Source organism: Zootoca vivipara, chromosome 14 (genome assembly GCF_963506605.1).
Source record: "Zootoca vivipara chromosome 14, rZooViv1.1, whole genome shotgun sequence".
Classification (NCBI taxonomy): Eukaryota; Metazoa; Chordata; class Lepidosauria; order Squamata; family Lacertidae; genus Zootoca; species Zootoca vivipara.
Window position 1 is genome coordinate 16,775,546 of NC_083289.1, and position 20,367 is coordinate 16,795,912.

General features: G+C 49.4%; 2 protein-coding genes across 2 annotated transcripts in view; both read right to left on the reverse strand.

The window, feature by feature from the left end:
* CEMIP (cell migration inducing hyaluronidase 1) overlaps window positions 1–8,660 on the reverse strand; it is a 170,601-nt gene extending 161,941 nt beyond the window's left edge. The window contains exon 1 of the mRNA XM_035132099.2: window positions 8,349–8,660. The gene's annotated coding sequence lies outside the window, so the exon portion shown is untranslated. The remainder of the gene's footprint in view (window positions 1–8,348) is intronic.
* Window positions 1–17,512, reverse strand: part of LOC118093031 (inactive cell surface hyaluronidase CEMIP2) — an 89,746-nt gene extending 72,234 nt beyond the window's left edge. The window contains exons 1-4 of the mRNA XM_060282754.1: window positions 17,284–17,512; window positions 7,631–8,029; window positions 7,325–7,468; window positions 3,966–4,524 (exon numbers count right to left, since the gene is read on the reverse strand). Of these exons, the coding sequence (XP_060138737.1) occupies window positions 3,966–4,524; window positions 7,325–7,468; window positions 7,631–8,029; window positions 17,284–17,512 (1,331 nt within the window). The remainder of the gene's footprint in view (window positions 1–3,965; window positions 4,525–7,324; window positions 7,469–7,630; window positions 8,030–17,283) is intronic.
* Between the last annotated feature and the right edge of the window lie 2,855 nt (window positions 17,513–20,367).

A 20,367-nucleotide genomic window follows, 5' to 3' on the forward strand; every position in this document is an offset into this window, starting at 1 on the left:
TATTCTGCAGGCAACCTGTGGCCTTGGTCCACAAAATACAAACAGCAAGCCCCTGGAACTGAATGTAATTCATCCTGATCAGCAAGAGTACAGGCAAAAGTCCCCACCGAGTTTGCACCCAGTTATCTCAGAAGGGGAAAATGGGACCAGCTTATCAGGCAGAAGGCAAACTCTGTCCTTAAAACAACACAGCAGCAGCGGCAAAAAGGGAACACGGGCTTCTGAGTTTTGATAGTTTCAAAACTGCACACCGCATCCTTTAAATACGGGCACAAGTTTTCAGATTTGATGCCATTTGCTTTGGGGACAAAACTTCAGAGGGATGTGGAAACGGAAAGACTTCTTGCATGAATTGCCAAGCACAAAGTGGGCGGGTGGGGGGGAGATAACTCTGGTAGATTGGACAGCAGTACAACGGTTAGGAAAAGGGGCCAGGAGCTGTCCATGGTGGCACTGTTAGGTTTTTCAACAGAACCATTTTCCGGAGGAGCTCTCTGCTACAAGCACCAAGCACAAGCATGCTCTCTCTTTTGCGCCAAGTGTCACAGGTTAATAGACCTAAAAAGAGTTTTCTGGGACACCCTATGCTTAGATAGCCCTATAACCTCGTTTTAAACACCACAGAATTTCTGGTTCCTTGCGCTCTGATCAAAATGCCAAGACTATCAAAATATATATAAGGGAGAACACTGTCCGGTTCAACTGGCAAGTTCCACAGACACTGAATGCTTGGGGGGGGCGGTTAGCCCCAGTGTACCAAACCAAAGTATCCGTATTGCCTATGGAAGAAAACAGGATTCGTGAGCCATCAAAAAAAGTCACCCCACTGCTTCTTAACCTTGTAGGGTTTCATTTGCTGGCAAACATGGCAACCCGTTTCCTTCCCTTTCCCCTTCTTTGGAAATCACCAAGTGGATGCACAACACTGAACTCAGGATGGGAAACATTTGGCCTTCCAGATGTTTCTTAACTACAACTTCCATCAGCCCTAAGAAGCATTGCCAATGGTCAGGGCTGATGGGAGTGGTAGTTCCGCTTCCTCTGGAGAGCCAGAGGTTTCCCCACTGCCACTAAAGCAGGCATCCCCAAACTGCGGCCCTCCAGATGTTTTGGCCTACAACTCCCATGACCCCTAGCTAACAGGACCAGTGGTCAGGGAAGGTGGGAATTGTAGTCCAAAACATCTGGAGGGCCGAAGTTTGGGGATGCCTGCACTAAAGCAAGACTACAATTAACAGCCAGCTAATCCTAGTTGCCAAGTTAGTGTTAACAGACCACATATAGAAACGAGCACAACTGAAACAAACAGCATATACACACCCAAACCATCATAGCATGAAGATCATCTAATCCGGGGGGGGCAATATGGAGGTCATATCTGTGTAGCCCCCACAGCACATCTGGAGAAATCTACAAAGCCATCTGCCAGGAACAAGATCCCTTGGCATTCTGGGACAGAAGCATCTGCTTCACATGTTGTGCTACTGAGCTTTGGGATAAGGAGACTGTGGCAGTGGCCCTCCAGATATTTGGGGTTACAACTCCCACCAGTCCTCCCCATGGGCCATGCTGGTTGGGGCTGATGGGAGTTGGAGTCTAGCAACATCTGAAAGAGCCAGCTGTTCACTATCCCTCTAGTACAGTGTTTCTCAACCAGTGTGCCTCCAGATGTTTTGGGACTACAACTCCCATCATTCCTGACCACTGGTCTTGCTAGCTAGGGATGATGGGAGTTGAAGTCCGACAACATCTGGAGGCACACTGGTTGAGAAACGCTGCTCTAGTAGAATAATAGAATCAAGAAGTAGTGCAATATTTACTTCTTATGCCAAATCACACCCCAGTGTGAGCAAGATTTCACATTCAAGCTCTCTGCCAGGTCCAGACGACTTAGAGCAGGCATCCCCAAACGCCGGCCCTCCAGATGTTTTGGACTACAATTCCCATCTTCCCCGATCACTGGTTCTGTTAGCTAGGGATCATGGGAGTTGTAGGCCACAACATCTGGAGGGCCGCAGTTTGGGGATGCCTGACTTAGAGGGACCCAATTTGGTTTAGCCAAGCAAACATTTGTGGACATGTGCACCAACTCCAGAAATGAAGCTAGCTTGCTTTGTCTCCACTTCAAAAACAGGCTTCTTATGCCACTAAGTCCAAGCAAATTTTTTGGGGAGAGGGGAATGCTAAAGGATGAAAAACAAGGGGAAGGCGACTTCTTAATATCACCAAAACATCATTTAAAAATGGAACTGGTTCTTAAGTGGCATATTTCAAGAGTTTTCAAGAAAGAAAGATAAGGGTCCCCCACCCCACCCCTTGCAAATTGGACGGTTTCAAATTAAAGATACCAGATTAGTGAACTATGGAGCAGTTGTAATCTGATATATAACAGAAAGTGCCACACTCTGAAATAAGCACATTTTCAGCATTACTTAGAGTGAAACAGTTCCTTTCCATTGGTCTTCAAGACCTGTACAAGAGTTTCCCCGAGTCTTTTTCTCTTTTCTAACTCAAAGGTCGCCAGTCCAGATCAGATCACAGCGCAGTTTTCCTCCACGCCATTTCCCACCCACCCACACTGAAGGGGGGGGGGAAACTCCTCCTCCCTCAAGTTGCTGTTGTTTAGCCCCTATTTGCTTCCATTACCAGCTTTGGGGAAGTCGGCTGGGAAACAACACCAAGGAGAAAGTGCTAAATCCAGCCTTGTAAAATCAAAGAACATTACTAGCTAGCAAAAGAAGGAAATATTGTGCAGGAAGCTGCTGCATTTTTCCACTGGCCGCAGACGAGCTTTGGAGCACCGTAGCCTGTTCACTCATCAGTCAATAATGTCAAGTTCTTGCCTGCCTGCAATTCCCGGGCATCCATGGCTGCCAGGCAAGCACTTTAAATACAACACCGGTTAACCTCCATCTCCACCAAGGTAACAGTCCCAATCCAAACTGGGATGACCGGGAACATTTAGGGGACTAGCCTAGCCCCCTGGTCCACTGACCACACAACACTGGTTATAAATCACAGAGAGAATCTACGTGCACAGAAAATGCTGCCCACTTCAGAAGGGGGGAGAAGTGGACAGAGAAACACTTTTCTCCTCCTCTCAGCACACCAGAACTCAGGGACAGCCAACACAGCTAAATAGGGGGAATACAAAAAGGAAAGGGCTCGTCCACACAGCACATAGTTAAACTATGGAATCTGCTCCCACAAAAGGCTATGATGACCGCCAATTTTAATGGCTTTAAAAGCCGTACCCATTTTGATAAGTCTTTGTCAGGTGTCCCCAACCTTCTACCCTCTCAGTGCTTCAGATAATAATAATAATAATAATAATAATAATAATAATAATAATAATAATTTATTTATACCCCACCCATCTGGCTGGGTTTCCCCAGCCACTCTGGACGGCTCCCAACAGAATATTAAAAACACAATAAAGCATCAAACATTTAAAGCTTCCCTAAACAGGGCTGCCTTCCGATGCCTTCTAAAAGTCAGATAGTTGTTTATTTCCTTGACATCTGGCGGGAGGGCGTTCCACAAGGCAGGCGCCACCACCGAGAAGGCCCTCTGCCTGGTTTCCTATAACCTTATTCCTCGCAGTGAGGGAACCGCCAGAAGGCCCTTGGAGCTGGACCTCAGTGAACGATGGGGGTGGAGACACTCATTCAGGTATACTTCAGGTTTAACTCCCATCAGCCCTGGCTGTTAGTCATGCTGACTGGGAGTCAGTGAAAGCTGGCATCCACAAGGCACCACGATGGCCTACACCAGGCATCCCCAAACTGCGGCCCTCCAGATGTTTTGGCCTACAACTCCCATGATCCCCAGCTAACAGGACCAGTGGTCAGGGATGGTGGGAATTGTAGTCCAAAACATCTGGAGGGCCCAAGTTTGGGGATGCCTGGCCTACACATTTTCAGAATTGCATGCATGAAAGTAAGAAGCCACATTTGCAAAGTTACCTGTATTGCAGGTGCAGGATGTATTTGCTGTGCAGCAGGTTCTTGAGGAACAGCCTGGTCTCCAAGGTCAAACTCTTTGCTGCAGAATCCCCTACTGCCATGGCTACCACATGGCCCGGAGATTGGTGGGCAAGGAATTCCCTCAATCTGCGGCTATCATCAACAAGGAGGTGCGTGTCAAAGCGTTCAGAGGCCACGACCTGGGCTGTGCCCGCATCCACGATCCGGACGTTGAGGCCACGATTACTCCAGCGCTTTTCAGAAGTGTACCGGCCGTACCGAAGTCCACCTGGGTACAAGGTTTGGGCCAAGAGCGTCCAGGATTGAGGCTTCCTGCCGTGCAACTCCAGAATGCCACCTCTGCCCACTCCCAGGAATTTTCTGCCATAGCCATCCACGTTGGCCTCGTCGGTGGCTTTCCCGTAGAGAGAAATGGTGGCCTTGGAACGGTATGGGCGGCATTCGGAGCCCACATGCAGTGCCCCGCCATCCTCAAGAAGGATGCTGCGAGCTCGTAAGGTGATGGCTTCCTCCGGATCGTCTGCAAATACTAAGATCCCTGGAAGGGAAGCAGAGAGAGAGACAAGAATTTTCTCAGATTTGTGAGCTGGCATAGGATACTGCAGTGCAGAGGTGATGAATCTACGACCTTCCAGACATCCCAAGACTACAAATCCCATCATCTCTGACCACTGGGCCACACTGTCTGGAGCTGATGGGAGCCCAACAGCACCTGGAGACCCACAGGTTCCCCACACTTAGGACTCAGCTACATTAGTAAAGATAAAGCATTTTATATGTGCTATGTGACACCAGATGGCGCTGTGGAGTTCTGTCTTTCGCCAACGTGCTTCTCCACTTTGAGGTTTACAGCGCATTTTCCTGAAACGCTTTTTTGATGTGTCTAGATCCAGCCTTGGCATAAAGGCTAAGCAATAGATTGGCAAGTCCCCAGTTCGAATCTCGCCCATGCCAACTAACTAGGTGGCCCCTAGGAAGTCACTCTCTCGGTCTCAGACCTGCAATATTGATGATAATAAGGACTAGAGGAGGAATGGGATCAGGAGTTAAGTTCTAAACTGCACCGGCAGGTCAGACTTCAGCTATAAAACATCCCCACGTGTATTGGTCAAAGAACAGGGGGTGGGGAAAGATAATTGTACAGGAATCACATTCAGGTGCAAAACTTTCCAACACCAAAAGAGCCTAAAATATATTTGCGGTATCAGCTTACATCACAATAATGAGCCACAAGACGTCCCCAATCTGCTGTTTGATCTGACAAACTAACACAGCCATCCATGGGCGTACCCAGGATCAAAACTAGGGGGAGCAAGGGGAGGGGCCAAGGCACGGAAGGGGAGGGGCCACAAAGTGGGCGGGAACAGCGAACTCGCGCTCCGCCGGGCTGTGCCCCTCCCTAGAAGCAGGGCTGGTGGGCGGAGGCGGAGCCCAGCCCAGCGGAGCGCGAGTTCAGCGTTCCCGCCCGCCGCGCCGCGCTCCCTGGTTCCCCGCCGCGCTTGGCCTTGCCTGAGGGCGCGCCGGGGAGCTGGAGGGAGGGTGCGGCGCGGTGCGGCGGGAATGGCGAACTCGCGCTCCGCCGGGCTGTGCTCCGCCTCTGCCCACCAGCCCTGCTTCTAGAGTAGGGCAGCTGCCCTAACTTGCCGCATGGTGGGTACGCCCTTGCAGCCATCCCTCCACTGTAGAATCTGTATTCTTATACAGTATTAGGTTCATTGGGCAATGGTACAATCACCTCTTGGTTCTAATGTAGTTCTATGCAACCTGCAGCATCAACATGCAAAATGCCTCTAAGTACCAGCAGCTAGGGAGCAGGAAAAGGCAGTTTTTTTCCTGCTCCCCAGCTGCTGGTACTTTGCATGTTGATGCTGGAGGTTGCATAGAGCTACATTAGAAACAAGAGGTGATTGTATTGTTGCCCACTGTGGTGTCCCAGCTTCACCCAGAGGACCACTGGGTGGAGGAAAAGGCTGCTGTGCTCAGCAAGGCTCCTCTGATATTCTTATTTATGGAATTGATGCCAACACTTCATGAACAAAAATATGCCCTGAACAGAGCAGAACGATGCTTTTGCCCTTTTGAAAAATTGCAAATATAACAAGGTCACAAGAACCTGAGAACATTAAAAGGCAACCAACCCCCATTCAATTTATGTCACTGGAAAGCTCAGGATTGATTGATTGAATGAATGAATGAATGGCTGGCTGGTTTTATTGCAATTATGTCCCACCCACCCCCAAGGGGCTCAATGCAATATACATGCTTCTCCCCCCCTCCTCATTTAATCCCCTCAACAACCCTGTGAGGCAGGTTAGGTTGAGAGGCAGGGACTGAGCACCATGTTTTAATGTATTTTTAATCTTTTGTTGGAAGCCGCCCAGAGTGGCTGGGGAAACCCAGCCAGATGGGCAGGATATAAATAAAATAAAGGTAAAGGGACCCCTAACTGTTAGGTCCAGTCACAGACGACTCTGGGGTTGCGGCGCTCATCTCGCTTTACTGGCCGAGGGATCCGGCGTACAGCTTCCAGATCATGTGGTCAGCATGACAAAGCCGCTTCTGGCAAACCAGAGCAGCGCACGGAAATGCCGTTACCTATTTATCTACTTATCTACTTGCACTTCGTGCTTTGGAACTATTTATCTACTTGCACTTCGTGCTTTGGAACTTCTAGGTTGGCAGGAGCAGGGACCGAACAACGGAAGCTCACCCTGTTGTGGGGATTCGAACCGCCAACCTTCTGATCGGCAAGCCCTAGGCTCTGTAGTTTAACCCACAGCGCCACCCGCGTCCCGATAAATAATATATTATATTATTATTATTTAATATGACCAAGTGGGTTTTTGAACCCTCATCTCAAGGGGCTTGGTCTTACATTCTGACCACTACACTTCGCTGTTTCTCAGCCTCTTTCCTCTGTCTTTAACTCCAAGTTACTTGCACCTGGTGCATAAGATGCAATCTGAATCAGTTAGATGCATTAATCAATGCATTCAATGCAGAGGGCTTTTTACAGTCAAGCAAATAAATACTCATGAGATCAGACCGCAGCACCTATTCAAGTTTAGATCCTATTTAAGTTTACATTTGTCAATCACCAGCCTGCACATCCAAGTTAAATACAGAATTCAGAGAATACACACCTGAACTTAAACTGGTATGGATTTACCTACATGGGATCTGGCCCCTTGGAGTTCCATGGGGATAGAGTCCAAGGTAAGTGGCACAGGATCGGGCGCAACGTGAGCACGCGCAAACACACACCTCCCCTCCCCACCGCCAGCTTTTCCCCTCGAGGTTAACAGCCTGCTGCCCGCGCAAAAGCCTCTCCTTCTTACCTCCTTCCTGGATGAGCAGCGAGTGGAAAGTGGCCGAGCTCTCCAAGCGCAAAACCGCTCCTCGGCCCACGACGGCAGCGTGGCTGCTGTTATGTCCCGGACGCCACGGGGTGAAGTGCGCGGCGGGCGGCGGGCAGGCGCTCCCTGCAGAAAGGAGGAGAGAAAGAGAGAGACCCCCAGGCTTCCATCCATCCTGGGCACGCTTCCCAGGGAGTAAGCGCTCACGCCCCAAGCACGGCGTGCAAGAACACAGCCCTCGTCGGAAAGGGGGAGCGCGAGCGTGGAAGGAAGGAAGCGAGGACCCACCTGCCTGCGCGCTGCGGCTCCGCTCCGGGATCGGGTGCTGTAGCGACGACCAGACCGCTGCCACCTGCAGTCTCCGGAAGGAGCAGCGCCCCGGGCTGTCGCACCCAGCCCAGCCTGACCCCTCCAAGCGGATCTCGGCACCTGCTGGAAGCCGGCCGGGGCGCCGCCGGATGAAACGCGCGTCCGCACCGTCGAGGTTCCTAACTTGTTGCTGAAACTGGGACGCGGTCCCCCACCCCCAATCTTCTCTGCTTCCCCAATCAACCGTCGGCAGCACGCAAGAATCCCAGTCAGTGCGAGCCCGGATTTCGCACAGGCGCGCTTGCCGCGGGAGAAGGCGACGCCAAGCAGCACGTGGCCGCACAAGCCGGCGTGCGATCCTGAACCGCGCCGCCGTTCCTTACCTCGCCTTTGCAGCCTGCACCCGCCGCCTCGTCCAACAATCTCTGCAAGAACTTCGTTATTGTCGTCATGATGATTGCAAAGGACAAGTTCTCCCTTCGGATCACACACCACAGACCACACGCGCTCTCACACATACGCACATACATGCACACGCGCACACATACACGGGAACCGGGCTGCTCGGTCTCCCTTCTCCCCGCGGCGTACAGGCTTACAAGCGTCTCTAACTCCCTGCATTTCCACCGGCAGCAGCGCCTCCTGGTGGCGATTTGAAAAAGAAAGCCCTCGAGAAAGTCCATCATCTCGTACCTACCTCTGCGCTCTCGGCAGAAAAGCGCACAACGCTTTTATTGAACGCTTTGGTAACAGAAGAAGCGAGGTTTTTTTCCTCCCCGTTCCCACACAGCTCTCTGTTTTAGTTGGACGGTGTGAGCTGGTGGCGATCCTCTTTCCCCCCCACCCCCAGAAGCAATTAAGAGAAGCGACGTGGATTATTTAGAGACATCTATATTTTTAGACGGCTCTGGAGAGGGACAGACAGAGACGCGCTCGGGAACCCAAAGGCTTTCTTTCTCCTTTGAGCGCTCCGCTGCCCGGCTTTTTTTTTTCCCCTTGCCCGGCCACCAGCCTCGCTATTTATAGGCGATCTCGGAGCCGCGCTGTTTACACCAGCTGAGCGCTTGGCTCCTCCCCGGCCCGTGACGCCGTTTCGCATTCTGGACATACCGCGCGGCTGTTGGCGCCGAGTTGCCAAGAAAGGGAGGGGGAGCAAACCCCCGGGGGGGGGGAACGCCGCGCGGATCGCGATCTCTCTTCCTCGCGGAACTTTCCCTGGAAGCGAATCGCGCCCCCCCCCCTTTCCCGGTGTCCTTGGCTGCTACTCAGTTGCTCGGAAAGCGAACTGGTTCAGGTCCAAGTCTGCGCAAACTTGGAGAGCACTCGGAGCGAGGACTCCCCGGGATCCGCACCCCTGGGCGCCTCTTCCAAGCAGCCCAGAAACCACACGTGCCTTTTCCCAAAAGCGACGCGTTCCCTTCCTTTTGCGCTGGAAACGTGAGCATGGGAACCAACTATGCGCTTCCAAGGGGGCTTGCGCGCAGATTTGCGCTATCGCGCCTACCTGGAAGAAGGGGTTCAAGTCTCAAGGAGCCAGCGACAGGTACCACGCGATAGCCACTGACCCTCTCTCCTGCCATGCAAGCTACACACCTGAGATTTCCCTTCCTTTATGCTAGGTATCTTCAACCTTTTCAGACCCGGGACTCGCCAGCAACCCAAACGTGCATTTGGACACTCATTTCAACGCACCTTGAAGCAGACCACCACCCACTAGGGGGGGTCATAGAATCAGAGAACTGTAGAGTTGGAAGGGACCCCCGAGGGTCATCTAGTCCAACCCCTTTCAATGCAGGAATCTAAACCAAAACATCCACACCATAACAGATGGCCATCCAACCTCTGCTTTAAAACCTCCAAGGAAGGAGAGTCCGCCACCTCCCAAGGGAGACAGTTTCGCTGTCGGAACAGCTCTTGCTGTCAGAAAGTTCCCCCCCTGATGTTTAGTCGGAATCTCCTTTCTTGAAGTCTTTGGTTCGAGTCCTACCCTCCATAACAGGAGAAAGCAAGCTTGCTCCCTCTTCTATGTGACAGCCCTTGAGCTATTTGAAGTTGCCTATCGGATCTCCCCTTTTCCCACCCACCAGGTGAAGAGCAGTGCTGTCTGTACAACTATGAAAGGTGCAGGAGCTCCTGCCCAAATTTGGATCGGCTCGCCTTTCCTTCTCTGTATCATGGGATCTGAAATAAGCACCCAATTAGTGGCTGGCATCCTGCTCTCCAATTTCAGCAGTGCTCTGTGAGACACTAACATGTGCTCCCCCCCCCAATGCCCCAACAACATCACTGTTGCAGCGCCCCCTGCACCCAGTGCAGCCAAACTGGCCAAAATTGCCTCTGACCCAAAAGCTGGGAATGCAAGTCCCATTGTGTTTAATAGTGATTAATCAGGACCAGCTTCAGATTAGAGAGGACCTTTCTCAAGTGCCCACCCCCATCCTCCCAGCAGGCTTATCCAGCAAAGAGCAGCATCACTCTGATCCAGCACTAGGTGCCTGCATCTGTGAGCCACCATTTTAATTTCCCACAATGCCCCACCACCGGAATGCTATGGCAGGGGCATTGTGGGAAACTATAAACAGCAGCTCTGCTGCGACTCAGCTGCTTGTTGCAAGGGGAAGGGAGGGGCTGTCCATGCTGGTTGCTGATGGTCAGCCTGGACTTAATCCCAAATCACAGAATTGTAGAGTTGGAAGGGGCCCCGTGGATCATCTATTCCAGGCATGTCCAACAAGTAGATCGAGATCTACCAGTAGATAACTGGATGTCTGTGGTAGATCACTGGTAGACCACTGGCTCCCCCTAAAGAAACTCAACAACTTTGACTCCCCTAAAAAAAAAGCTCAACATTTTTGCCCTTCACCCCAAAGAAACGGGGCTTTCCTTCTCCCTAAAACAAAGCCCTACAACTTTGACCTGAACCCCTAAAAAAATGGGCCTTTCTCCTTCCTAACAAAAGCTCAACAGCTGTCTCATACAGGGATTGAACCCGCAACCTTGACATTATTATCAGCACCACGCTCTAACCAACTGAGCTATCCAGGCTTGTTAATGTGCCCAGGAAATACAGTCCCGGTTTAACTGTACCAAGCTCAAGAAAGAGATCAAAGAGGGCTGTTGACTCAGGATGCCCCTAGCAAAGGCAAAAGAGCAACAGGATCGATCAGCCCCTTCCCTCAAAGGTGTCGTGCAGGGGGTGGGGAACAGGACCGTTGCTCAGTGGTTAGAGCACATGCCTCTCCAGGTAGGGTTGTGAGGAAGCCCAGTCTGAAATCCAGCTGTGCTGTTGCCGGTCAGTGTAGACGCCTCTGAGCTAGATGGACCAATGGGCTGACTCAGTACAATGCCGCTTCCTGTGTTTCTACGAAATTCTGTTACTCCTTATAATGAGACAGGATGTACCGTTTCTTACAGATGCTTATCAAACCTGAGATCCAGACACATCCACAGTGGAAAATGCAATGTCTGCTGGCAATGGGAGGGCTGTAATGTAGCAAGACATACATGATAATAATTTGTACTAACATTTTGTTCTTTCTTCCAGAATTAAATTACCCAACTGACTTGGAGGAGGGCTTGTTGTTTTCACCCACAATGTACACAACACTCCTTCTTCATGTCACCACACTGGTTTTGCAGAATCGTGTAGCCACAGGTCCCGATCCTATGCAAATCTTCCTGGGAGCTGCTGGCATCCAAGAGACAATGGAGTGCGCCTCCAGGGGTGAAGTCAAACCGCTGGAGAATCACAGCACCTGCTGTGGCTGCAGATACCAGTAACTCAGCAGCAGCAGCCAAGTGGCCTTCCCAGGGCACAAGCCTTGGCAGTGTGTATGAAGGTCTTGGGCTGCCCAGATGACAAGACCCCTCTCTTGGCCTCGCTGATGTGGTCCAAAGGAAAGCAGGAAAATTATATTTAATATTCAACCAGCCAATTATTATTATTACCTTCATTAGAGGGCTGCTTTTCCCACACTGCCAAATTAACTTTGCACTTCAGAGATTCGTAAGGACTGCCTTCCGGCATCAGACCAAAGTTTCATCTAGCCCAGGATTCTGCTTCCAACACTGACTGGCAAGATTCCCTTGGGAATCCCAGGGGCACAAAAGTAGATGCCTGACCCCACTGCCTTGTATTGAGAGATATACTGCCTCTGCCTCTGATAGATAGATAGATATCTATCTATCTATTGAATAGAGAAACTGCAAGAAATTGTGACCCTCCAGGTATAAGCTGGATGGCAATTCACATGATCCCTGACCACAGGCCATGCTGGCTGGGACGGATGGGGGAGCTAGGAGAGTCCACCACATCTGGAAGCCTCACAAGTTAACATATATAATATGTATTCTCAGACACATGTGTATAGGGTTGCAGCCCAAGCTGCAATTCAAGGTGCCTGGTTCAAATGGACGCACAGGGGCCATAGGGCTCACTCCCAGCTCACCTCTGCAGTGATAACACTAACCCGCCTCGGAGGGCTGTTGTAAAGTCCCCAGGCCAATGCATGCGGAGTGCTTGGCACACTCAAGTGCACTGATGAACTCACGAGCAGGTTTTGAGCTATGAGCAACAGAAGAAATTGGATGGTAATACAGTTTGACTATGATTTAATAGCTAGAAGGTAGGGTGCAGCAGAAGGGGAGAAACAGCGACTCCATGGGAAAAGGTGTGGGAAGTCGAGAAGAATAAGAGAACAGACCAAATTGTATTTTGATGGTATGTGTTTAAAATGTTGAAACAATAAAATATAATTGGGGGGCACTCATATAAGAGCAGGGACCCAGGTGGCGCTGTGGTTAAACCACTGAGCCTAGGGCTTGCTGATCAGAAGGTCGGCGGTTCGAATCCCTGTGACGGGGTGAGCTCCCGTTGCTTGGTCCCAGCTTCTGCCAACCTAGCAGTTCGAAAGCACGACAAAATGCAAGTAGATAAATAGGAACCGCTACAGCGGGAAGGTAAACGGCGTTTCCATTGTGCTGCTCTGGTTTGCCAGAAGTGGCTTTGTCATGCTGGCCACATGACCCAGAAGCTGTGCGCCGGCTCCCTCGGCCAATAACGCGAGATGAGCGCCGCAACCCCAGAGTCGGTCACGACTGGACCTAATGGTCAGGGGTCCCTTTACCTTTACCATATAAGAGCACTATATAAATGCTAACAATTAACAGGACTTCCCCACCCCAAACTGTACGCTCCAGTATGGAGTACTTGCCCCCACAGAGCAGGTGTGGGGAACCTTCCACTATCCCATGGGCCAACTAGGGAAGGTGGGCGAGACCACACACTTGTCAATCATCTGTTGACAGCATTCATAAGCTGAAATCTTGCTTTCTAAGCAGGGTTGAGCTGTGCAGGGAGTTTCTCTAGGATGATCTCCCTCAGGATTGAAACCCCCCCCCTCCAGGGCCGGCTCTACATAGCCCCCTGGTGGCGCAGTGCACCATGGCGGGGGGCTGGTAAGCTGGGCGCCGGCCTGGCAAGGAGGGCGCCGCGTGGCAAAGCCGCGCGGAAACCAATTGCGCCCTGCGAGGGCGGGGCAGGCGGCGGAGCAATCTCCGCCCCTCAGCACCAGGGCGCGCGATCTGCTCAAGACGGCCCTGCCCCCCTCGCATCAGCTGATGGATGGAGTGGGTTCGATCCTGCTTTCTGCAGACATTGGGTTATGGCACTTCCCCCAAAAAATGCCCTGATTATGAATAACATATCGGGACCATTAATTTGATTAGTTAATTATGCATGGTATATATGAAAAAGACCTTCCCACCTCCCTTTTAAGGTCCTAAACCTCCTGCCAATAAATTTCAGTTGGGTCCCCAAATTCTTGAATGCTGAGATTCTCTTTGCTTTGGACAATTTCATGCTTTGGACAATGTCATGTCATCACACACACACCTTTAAAACTTAAACCAGGGATGGAAATCCACCCACAGGTGTGGGGACTGAATATGGCCCTCAGAGCTCTCTAAGTGGCCCTCAAGACTTTCCCCCTCACCAATCCTGCTCCATACCATCCTTGAGTGCTGTTGCCTGGCTGGATGGTGCAGTTTGATTGCGCCCCTTGCTTACCTCGACAGAGGACAGAGTGGAACCTTTTGACTTTTGCTCCCCTTGGCCAACCCACTACAGTCGTACCTTGGAAGTTGAACGTTCAACTTCCAAAATGTTCGAAAATCAAATCGCTGCTTCTGATTGGCCGCAGGAAGCTCCTACAGCCAATCAGAAGCTGTGGAAGTCCCATTGGATGTCCAGGTTCCAAAAGAACGTTCACAAACCAGAACAATCACTGGTTTGGCGTTTGGGAACCAAAACGTCCGAGTTCCAGGGCATTCATTACTCCACCAGCCTTGGACCTTAAAAAAACTTGGCACCCAATGGAAAGCCAACCGATGGTCACTTGCATCATCCAACATTGTGGAACGGTATCCATGGATGTTCTCCCCAGCTGACCCCTGGGATGGATGCCCAACCAGGCTTCTGGGGGAAATCCTGGTTGATTATTACCATCATTAATCTGGATTCTTTCGTACTCAGAACTGAGGGATGAAATTTAAACACTTAAACACACTTAATCTTTAATAGCTGCAGTGACGTGGGCTAACACAAGGACAGGGAAAGCATGCGGCCCTCCAGACCTCCCAGACTGGCCCTTGGTACTCTCCATAGGCAACACCCCTCCTTGAGTGTTTTTGCCTAGCTAGGATGTGCCCTTGAACTCTGCTAATGCCCCTTAAGTGCCTGGATCGATAGACAGGGAAACTAGCCCACTGTGCAAAGGTAAGGCTTACAGTCATTGCTTCATCAACCCAAAGTATTTGTCGCCCATGGAAAGTCAATTTATTGTGGTCCCAATTTATTAGTGGTTCTTAGTTAATCATGCCCATTAATTTCAATAGGTCTACTCTGAGCAGGACTAGCATGGGATGGCTTCTTGGCACATGTTTACCTAGTCATTACTCGGAATTTTCGTGATTTCCCAACGCTGTGGAATGGTGTCGCTTCTTAGGAAAAGCAGGTTGATGTTTACCAAATCATTCGCCTGAATTATTTCATAATCCTTTATTTATCTTTGAGTTTGATGGCTATTTAAAGATATGGGAAATCATTATATTTTGCAGCACACTCAACCAATCATGTTTACTGATATGTCACCCCCACAAATGTCAAAGGACTTACCCCTGGGTAAGATAATTGCACACATAATTGCAGTCTCGGACCACTTCTGATGCACCTATTATATGCATAATCTTACTATTTTGCTTTTCACATTGCGTTTATAATACCTAGTCTATCGTCTGAACAAACAATGTTTCTGGATTCCTCATTTTTTGGGGAAGATAAAATAAAAAGCCTACACACACACCACGCACCACACACACACACCACACACACAACTATCTAAAGTGGTACAGCCCTAGAAAAGCTTGGGCACATGATTTTCTTGGTTTTATAAACTGGCTATGAATGTTAGCGCTAAAATTAAAGGGGGCACAGAGGAACCCCATTCCCTTTTCTTTTTTTTCTTTTTTTTTACACCAATCTTCTCAGCTATTGGCTTATTAGGCTACAGAATATGATATGGCTGAAAGTGGGAAATGAAACAATGGCAATGACTCAGACAGTGCTTTTTTTCTGGGGGTACGCAGGGGTACGCATACCCCTAAACATTTTGTGAATCTAAGGTTGGCCTCATTGAGGGGCAATATTTCAATATGAGTAGGAAAATGAGAGTACCCCTAAACATTTTTTTCAAGAAAAAAAGCACTGGACTTAGGATAGGGACCGCTTCCTTTCTACCCATAATTAGGGGTGGGTGAATATGTCAAGTAAGTCCAATTTATTTCACCGTTTCTTATTTTTCCAGTCTTAAATTGGATTCTCCCATACTTTCACATCACTTTGCAATTTTTCCCCTTAAAAAAATTCCTCATAAAAATTCACTAGCATTTCTGTCCGAATTTCTCCTAATACACACATTCTTGCGAAGCAATTTCCCTCTAATACCCTGTTTCTCATATTTTAAGACATACCCATAAAATAAGCCATAGCAGGATTTTTAACCATTCAAGGAATATAAGCCATACCCCGAAAATAAGACATAGTGATAGGCGCAGCAGCAATGCCAGCCGCGGCAGGAGGAGGAGGAAAAAAATAAGACATCCCTTGAAAATAAGCCATAGTGTGTTTTTTGAGGAAAAAATAAATATAAGACATGTCTTATAATATGAGAAACACGGTATGTGGCTCTCTGTGTTATTGTCAGTGATTGATATATGCATTCATATGCACACTTTATCCTAGCATTTGCATCACTTGGCCGGATAAGTGCTTTGCAAAATTCATAGAAGTGCAGCTTTTGAAAGAGGGCTGTGTTTTGCTTCTCATACTGTTTCAGAAAGTGCAAAGTAAGTTAGTTCACATCTAAGTAGAGCCAGTGTGGTGTAGTGGTTAAGAGCGGTAGACTAATAATCTGGGGGACCGGGTTCACGTCTCCGCTCCTCCACATGCAGCTGCTGGGTGACCTTGGGCTAGTCACACTTCTCTGAAGTCTCTCAGCCCCACACACCTCACAGGAGTGTTTGTTGTGGGGGAGGAAGGGAAAGGAGATTGGTAGCCGCTTTGAGACTCCTTCGGGTAGTGATAAAGCGGGATATCAAATCCAATCTCTTCTAAGTACAGACTGTATGGAGTTTCTCCTCCATCAGTATCTACAATTCAAGTGTGAATCTGGTGATTGTGTCTCCTCATGAGAACCACCAGTGGGCAAGGTTTTCAGAGAAACCAAAGTTCTAAGATGCTTCCAAAAATGCAATTCAAACATCTTTTTTTTCTTTTCCAAAATCTGGAAAGAAATATCATGCAGGAACAGAGAGGTGTGGCCCTTTCTTTTCTCTGTAGTCCACTCCCTCCTGACGGCTGTCCTGTTTCCTTCTGTTTGCCCAGATGGAGGAAGGAAGAACTAGTCACTTTTCACTGATGAATTAGGTTCACAGGGATCGAGTCAGTAGCCAAGCAAATTTGAAATTTCACAGAATATTCTCTCTCTGTGTGTGTTTTGCATTAGGAAGTCCCCTTTAAGATGTGCAACCCAACAGCATTCGAATGATAAGCCACTGGGATAGGGGAGACTCAGTTCAAACTTAACAAATTCACGTTTTCTGAAACGATGCACAAAATGAAGCACAGCCCCTCTTTCGAAATCCACACTGATTTTTGCGGTGCAGTTCTCCAGCCACATAATGCGTGTCCAAAAATGCATGTACTACCGTGTTTCCCACATTTTAAGACACCGCCTTATATTTATTTTACTCAAGAAAATAAGCCTATGGCTTATTTTCGGGGGGTGTCTTTTAAAAATATTATTATTACTGTAAGTACCCCTCCTTACCGCGGCCAGCATTGCTGCTGCTGGGTCCTGCTGGCTCAGGGCGCAGAGCAAGGAGGACGCCTCTGGCCAAAGGTTTAAGAGGTGTGTGTGTGTCGGGAAGTTCCATTTGGCGGGGGGGGGGGAAGTTGGAGGCACAATATTCCTCCATTGCAGGGCCTTCATGGTCCCTTCCAATTCCACAATTCTGTGAAACCGGAGGACATCATCGTCAATGTTGGCATATGACAAAGGCGACCCTAAGCAAACCAAGCCGAGAATGGATGGCACAGGCAGAAAAGTCCCTCCTCCCCTCCTCCCCTGACGCTGCGGTGGACCTGCTGGCGGTGCCGAGCGGGGGACCGAGGCCGTAGAGCATGGCTCCCGCAGGTGGCTGTAGCAGGAGCGCAGGGGCTGCCGTGGGGCTGAGCTGCAGCATGTGGGCGTCGCTGCTGGTGTTGGTGCTGCTGCTGCTGAGGCTGGCGCCGGCGGGAGACATGCCCGTGCCCACGGCGGTGGTGAGGGTGAGGGCGCTGGCCAGCTCGGCGCGCTGCGCTCGGCTGTTGCTGCTGCGCCATGCGGAGCACCGGATCGAGGAGCCGGTCTGCAGAGTTAGCGCCCAGCAGCGCCGCACGGAGCATCGCCTCTTCAATCCAGCACGGCGCTGCTGGGCGCCGACTCTGCAGAACGGCTCCTCGATCTGGTGCTCCGCGCAGCGCTGATCAGCGCTGACCCGACAGGCCGCCAGATCAAGGAAGCAGCCTGCTGGGCGCCCAGCACCGGATCGAGGAAGCTTCCGGGGGGGGGGAGAAAGAGGGAAAAGGTGTTGGTGGGGAGAGAAAACGTGCGAGTCCTCTCCCCGTTCTTTCCTGCTTAGCCGGCTTGCGGGCAAGCTGAAGCAATCGAGCCGACGTCTCTAATGACAGAACAGCCGTTTTCTCTACCCGCCAACACCTTTTTCCTCTTTCTTTCCCCCCTCCCACCACCCTGGAAAGCGACAGAGGCGAGGATCAATTGCTTTGGCCTGGGGGTTGCCATTTTACTGGAACAAACAACGTGAAAAGAAAAAAGAGGCAACAAGCCTGGTCAGCGGCGTCTCCCTCCCTCACCCAAATGGAACTTCCCGACACCCCCCCTTAAACTTTGGCCAGAGGCATCCTCGGGCCCCGTTCACACCTTCACTGCTGGGCGCCGACCCTGCAGGTAGACCTATGTCTTATTTTCGGGGTATGTCTTATATTTTAAAAATCTTTAAAATCATGCCATGGCTTACTTTATGACTACGGCTTAAAAAGGGGGAAACACGGTATATGCTACAGTGTGCTCATAAATGCATACACTGGTGAGATGAACATACAAAAAAAAATGCCTTGTGTGAAGGGGAAATGGGTTTCCCAAAACGCGTACACCCATCAGGCAAAATTGCAGATAAGAATTGCGTATGAGAAATTCGCACCCAAAAATGCTGATGAATTTTTGTGAGGACGTTGGGGGAGGGGATTGCAAACTGATGCAGAAACGTGGAGAAGTGGTTGGATAAATGAGAAACTGAGACCAGGTTGACATATTAGCTTATAGCCTTATACCTTCTCTCAAGTAAGTGTCTCTAACATTCAACCTTCCCACACTTTCTGCCCTGACCATGCATCTGTTTGACAACTGAGCACATGGTATTAGGAGCCATGTATGGCCAGGCCTGCAGAATTCTATATCATGGCAGAAAGCGTATGACACCGAAAATACCAGTTGCCAGGGGACAACAGTAGGGGAGAGCTTTTGCCCTCATGCTCTGCTTATGAGCTTCCCAAAGGAATCTGGGCTGGCCATAGCAGGGGGAAAGATGTTTACCCTCTGCTCCGATCCACCAGAGTCCTTTTCACGACTGGGCAAATTAAGGGAGGACAAACTCTATCAGCAGGCATTGGTCATGGCAATTAAACTGAGCCTCTATGCTCAGGGAATAAGACGTTGCATTAGCACGGTCCTTTGGCCGGATCCAGCCAGGTTTTTCTTATGTTTTCTTGGCATGGTGATAGCTAGGCCAATAGTGAGCCAAATACCGGAGCTGTGCCTTTGAAATCTGGCCAGTAGATTATTCTTTTCAGATTTCACAATGGTTCAGTCTTTAGGAAGACACAAAACCTGCCTTTAATTGCCATGCCCTACAGCTAGAAATTGCAATTTGCAGGGGGGCTGGGGGAGACAACCAGGTTTCCCAACTGCATAAATTCCCTATCCGACAACTTACAAAAAGCCAAATGAATAGGAAGTGTGTTTTGCTTGATAAATATCTGGGTCATATTTACATCATACATTTAAAGGGCTGTGATACCCCTTTAAGTAGTCACGGCTTCCCCCAAAGAATTCTGGGAGCTGTAGTTTGTTAAGGGTGCTGGGCACTGTTAGGAAGAGACCCCTTTTCCGCTCAGCATCCTTAACAAACAGCACCCAGAATTCTTCAGAAATGAATAAATGAAACAGGGACCCTCTGATCTGAATCTCACTTCAGCCAGGAACTCACTAGATAGGCAAGCTGGTTTCTCTCAGCCTCACTCTTCCCCCACCAAATCTGCAAAATGGGGGTAATGATACCATCATATGTTGCAGGGTGTTTGCTAAATGCTTTGAACACCTGAAAACACCATATAATGCTAAGAATTATTGGAACCTTCAAGCCCAGATCCAAAAGTTGGAGCTTGGACCAATGTTTTTGCCAAGAAATAAAAGCTAAGTGCCCTGTTAAGGGGAGTGGGGGGTGGAAATAGAAAGTGAGAGGAGAATAATCAGAGAAAGGAGGAATCAGATTTAACACATTCAAAGAAAAAGAAAAGAAACATGAGACCCTATTTTGCAGATAAGAATTAAAGAGAGGTTTCTCTAAGAAAAGACTTTAGATAGACAGATTTATGCAAATATTTAAGTGCTGCAATCTCCCTTTAACCAACAGAGGTCGCCTTTACACACCGATCACCTCCCTAATGCCTTAACTATTGATCTTATCATAGAAATGTTTTTGCACTGGGGATCATCAATACGCTCTGTGTGTGTTCCACTTAAATCAAATTCATAAAATAGCAATTTTAGATGTAAATGCCTTTTTAGATGCAAGCGCTTTGTGGGGGGAAACAGGTTAATGAATGCCAACAATACAGTAGCCCCCTGACTTACACACATTTAACTTGTGCGCATTCGGCCTTGCCCGCTTGGCAAAATACCGTATTTTTCCGTGTGTAAGACTAGGTTTTCCCCCCTTAAAAATAATGTCAAAAATTTGGGGGCATCTTATACATGGATAGCCATCTCTCTCCCCCCCCATTTTCTTAAATTGAAATCCCCCCCTAAAAAATGCCTTAT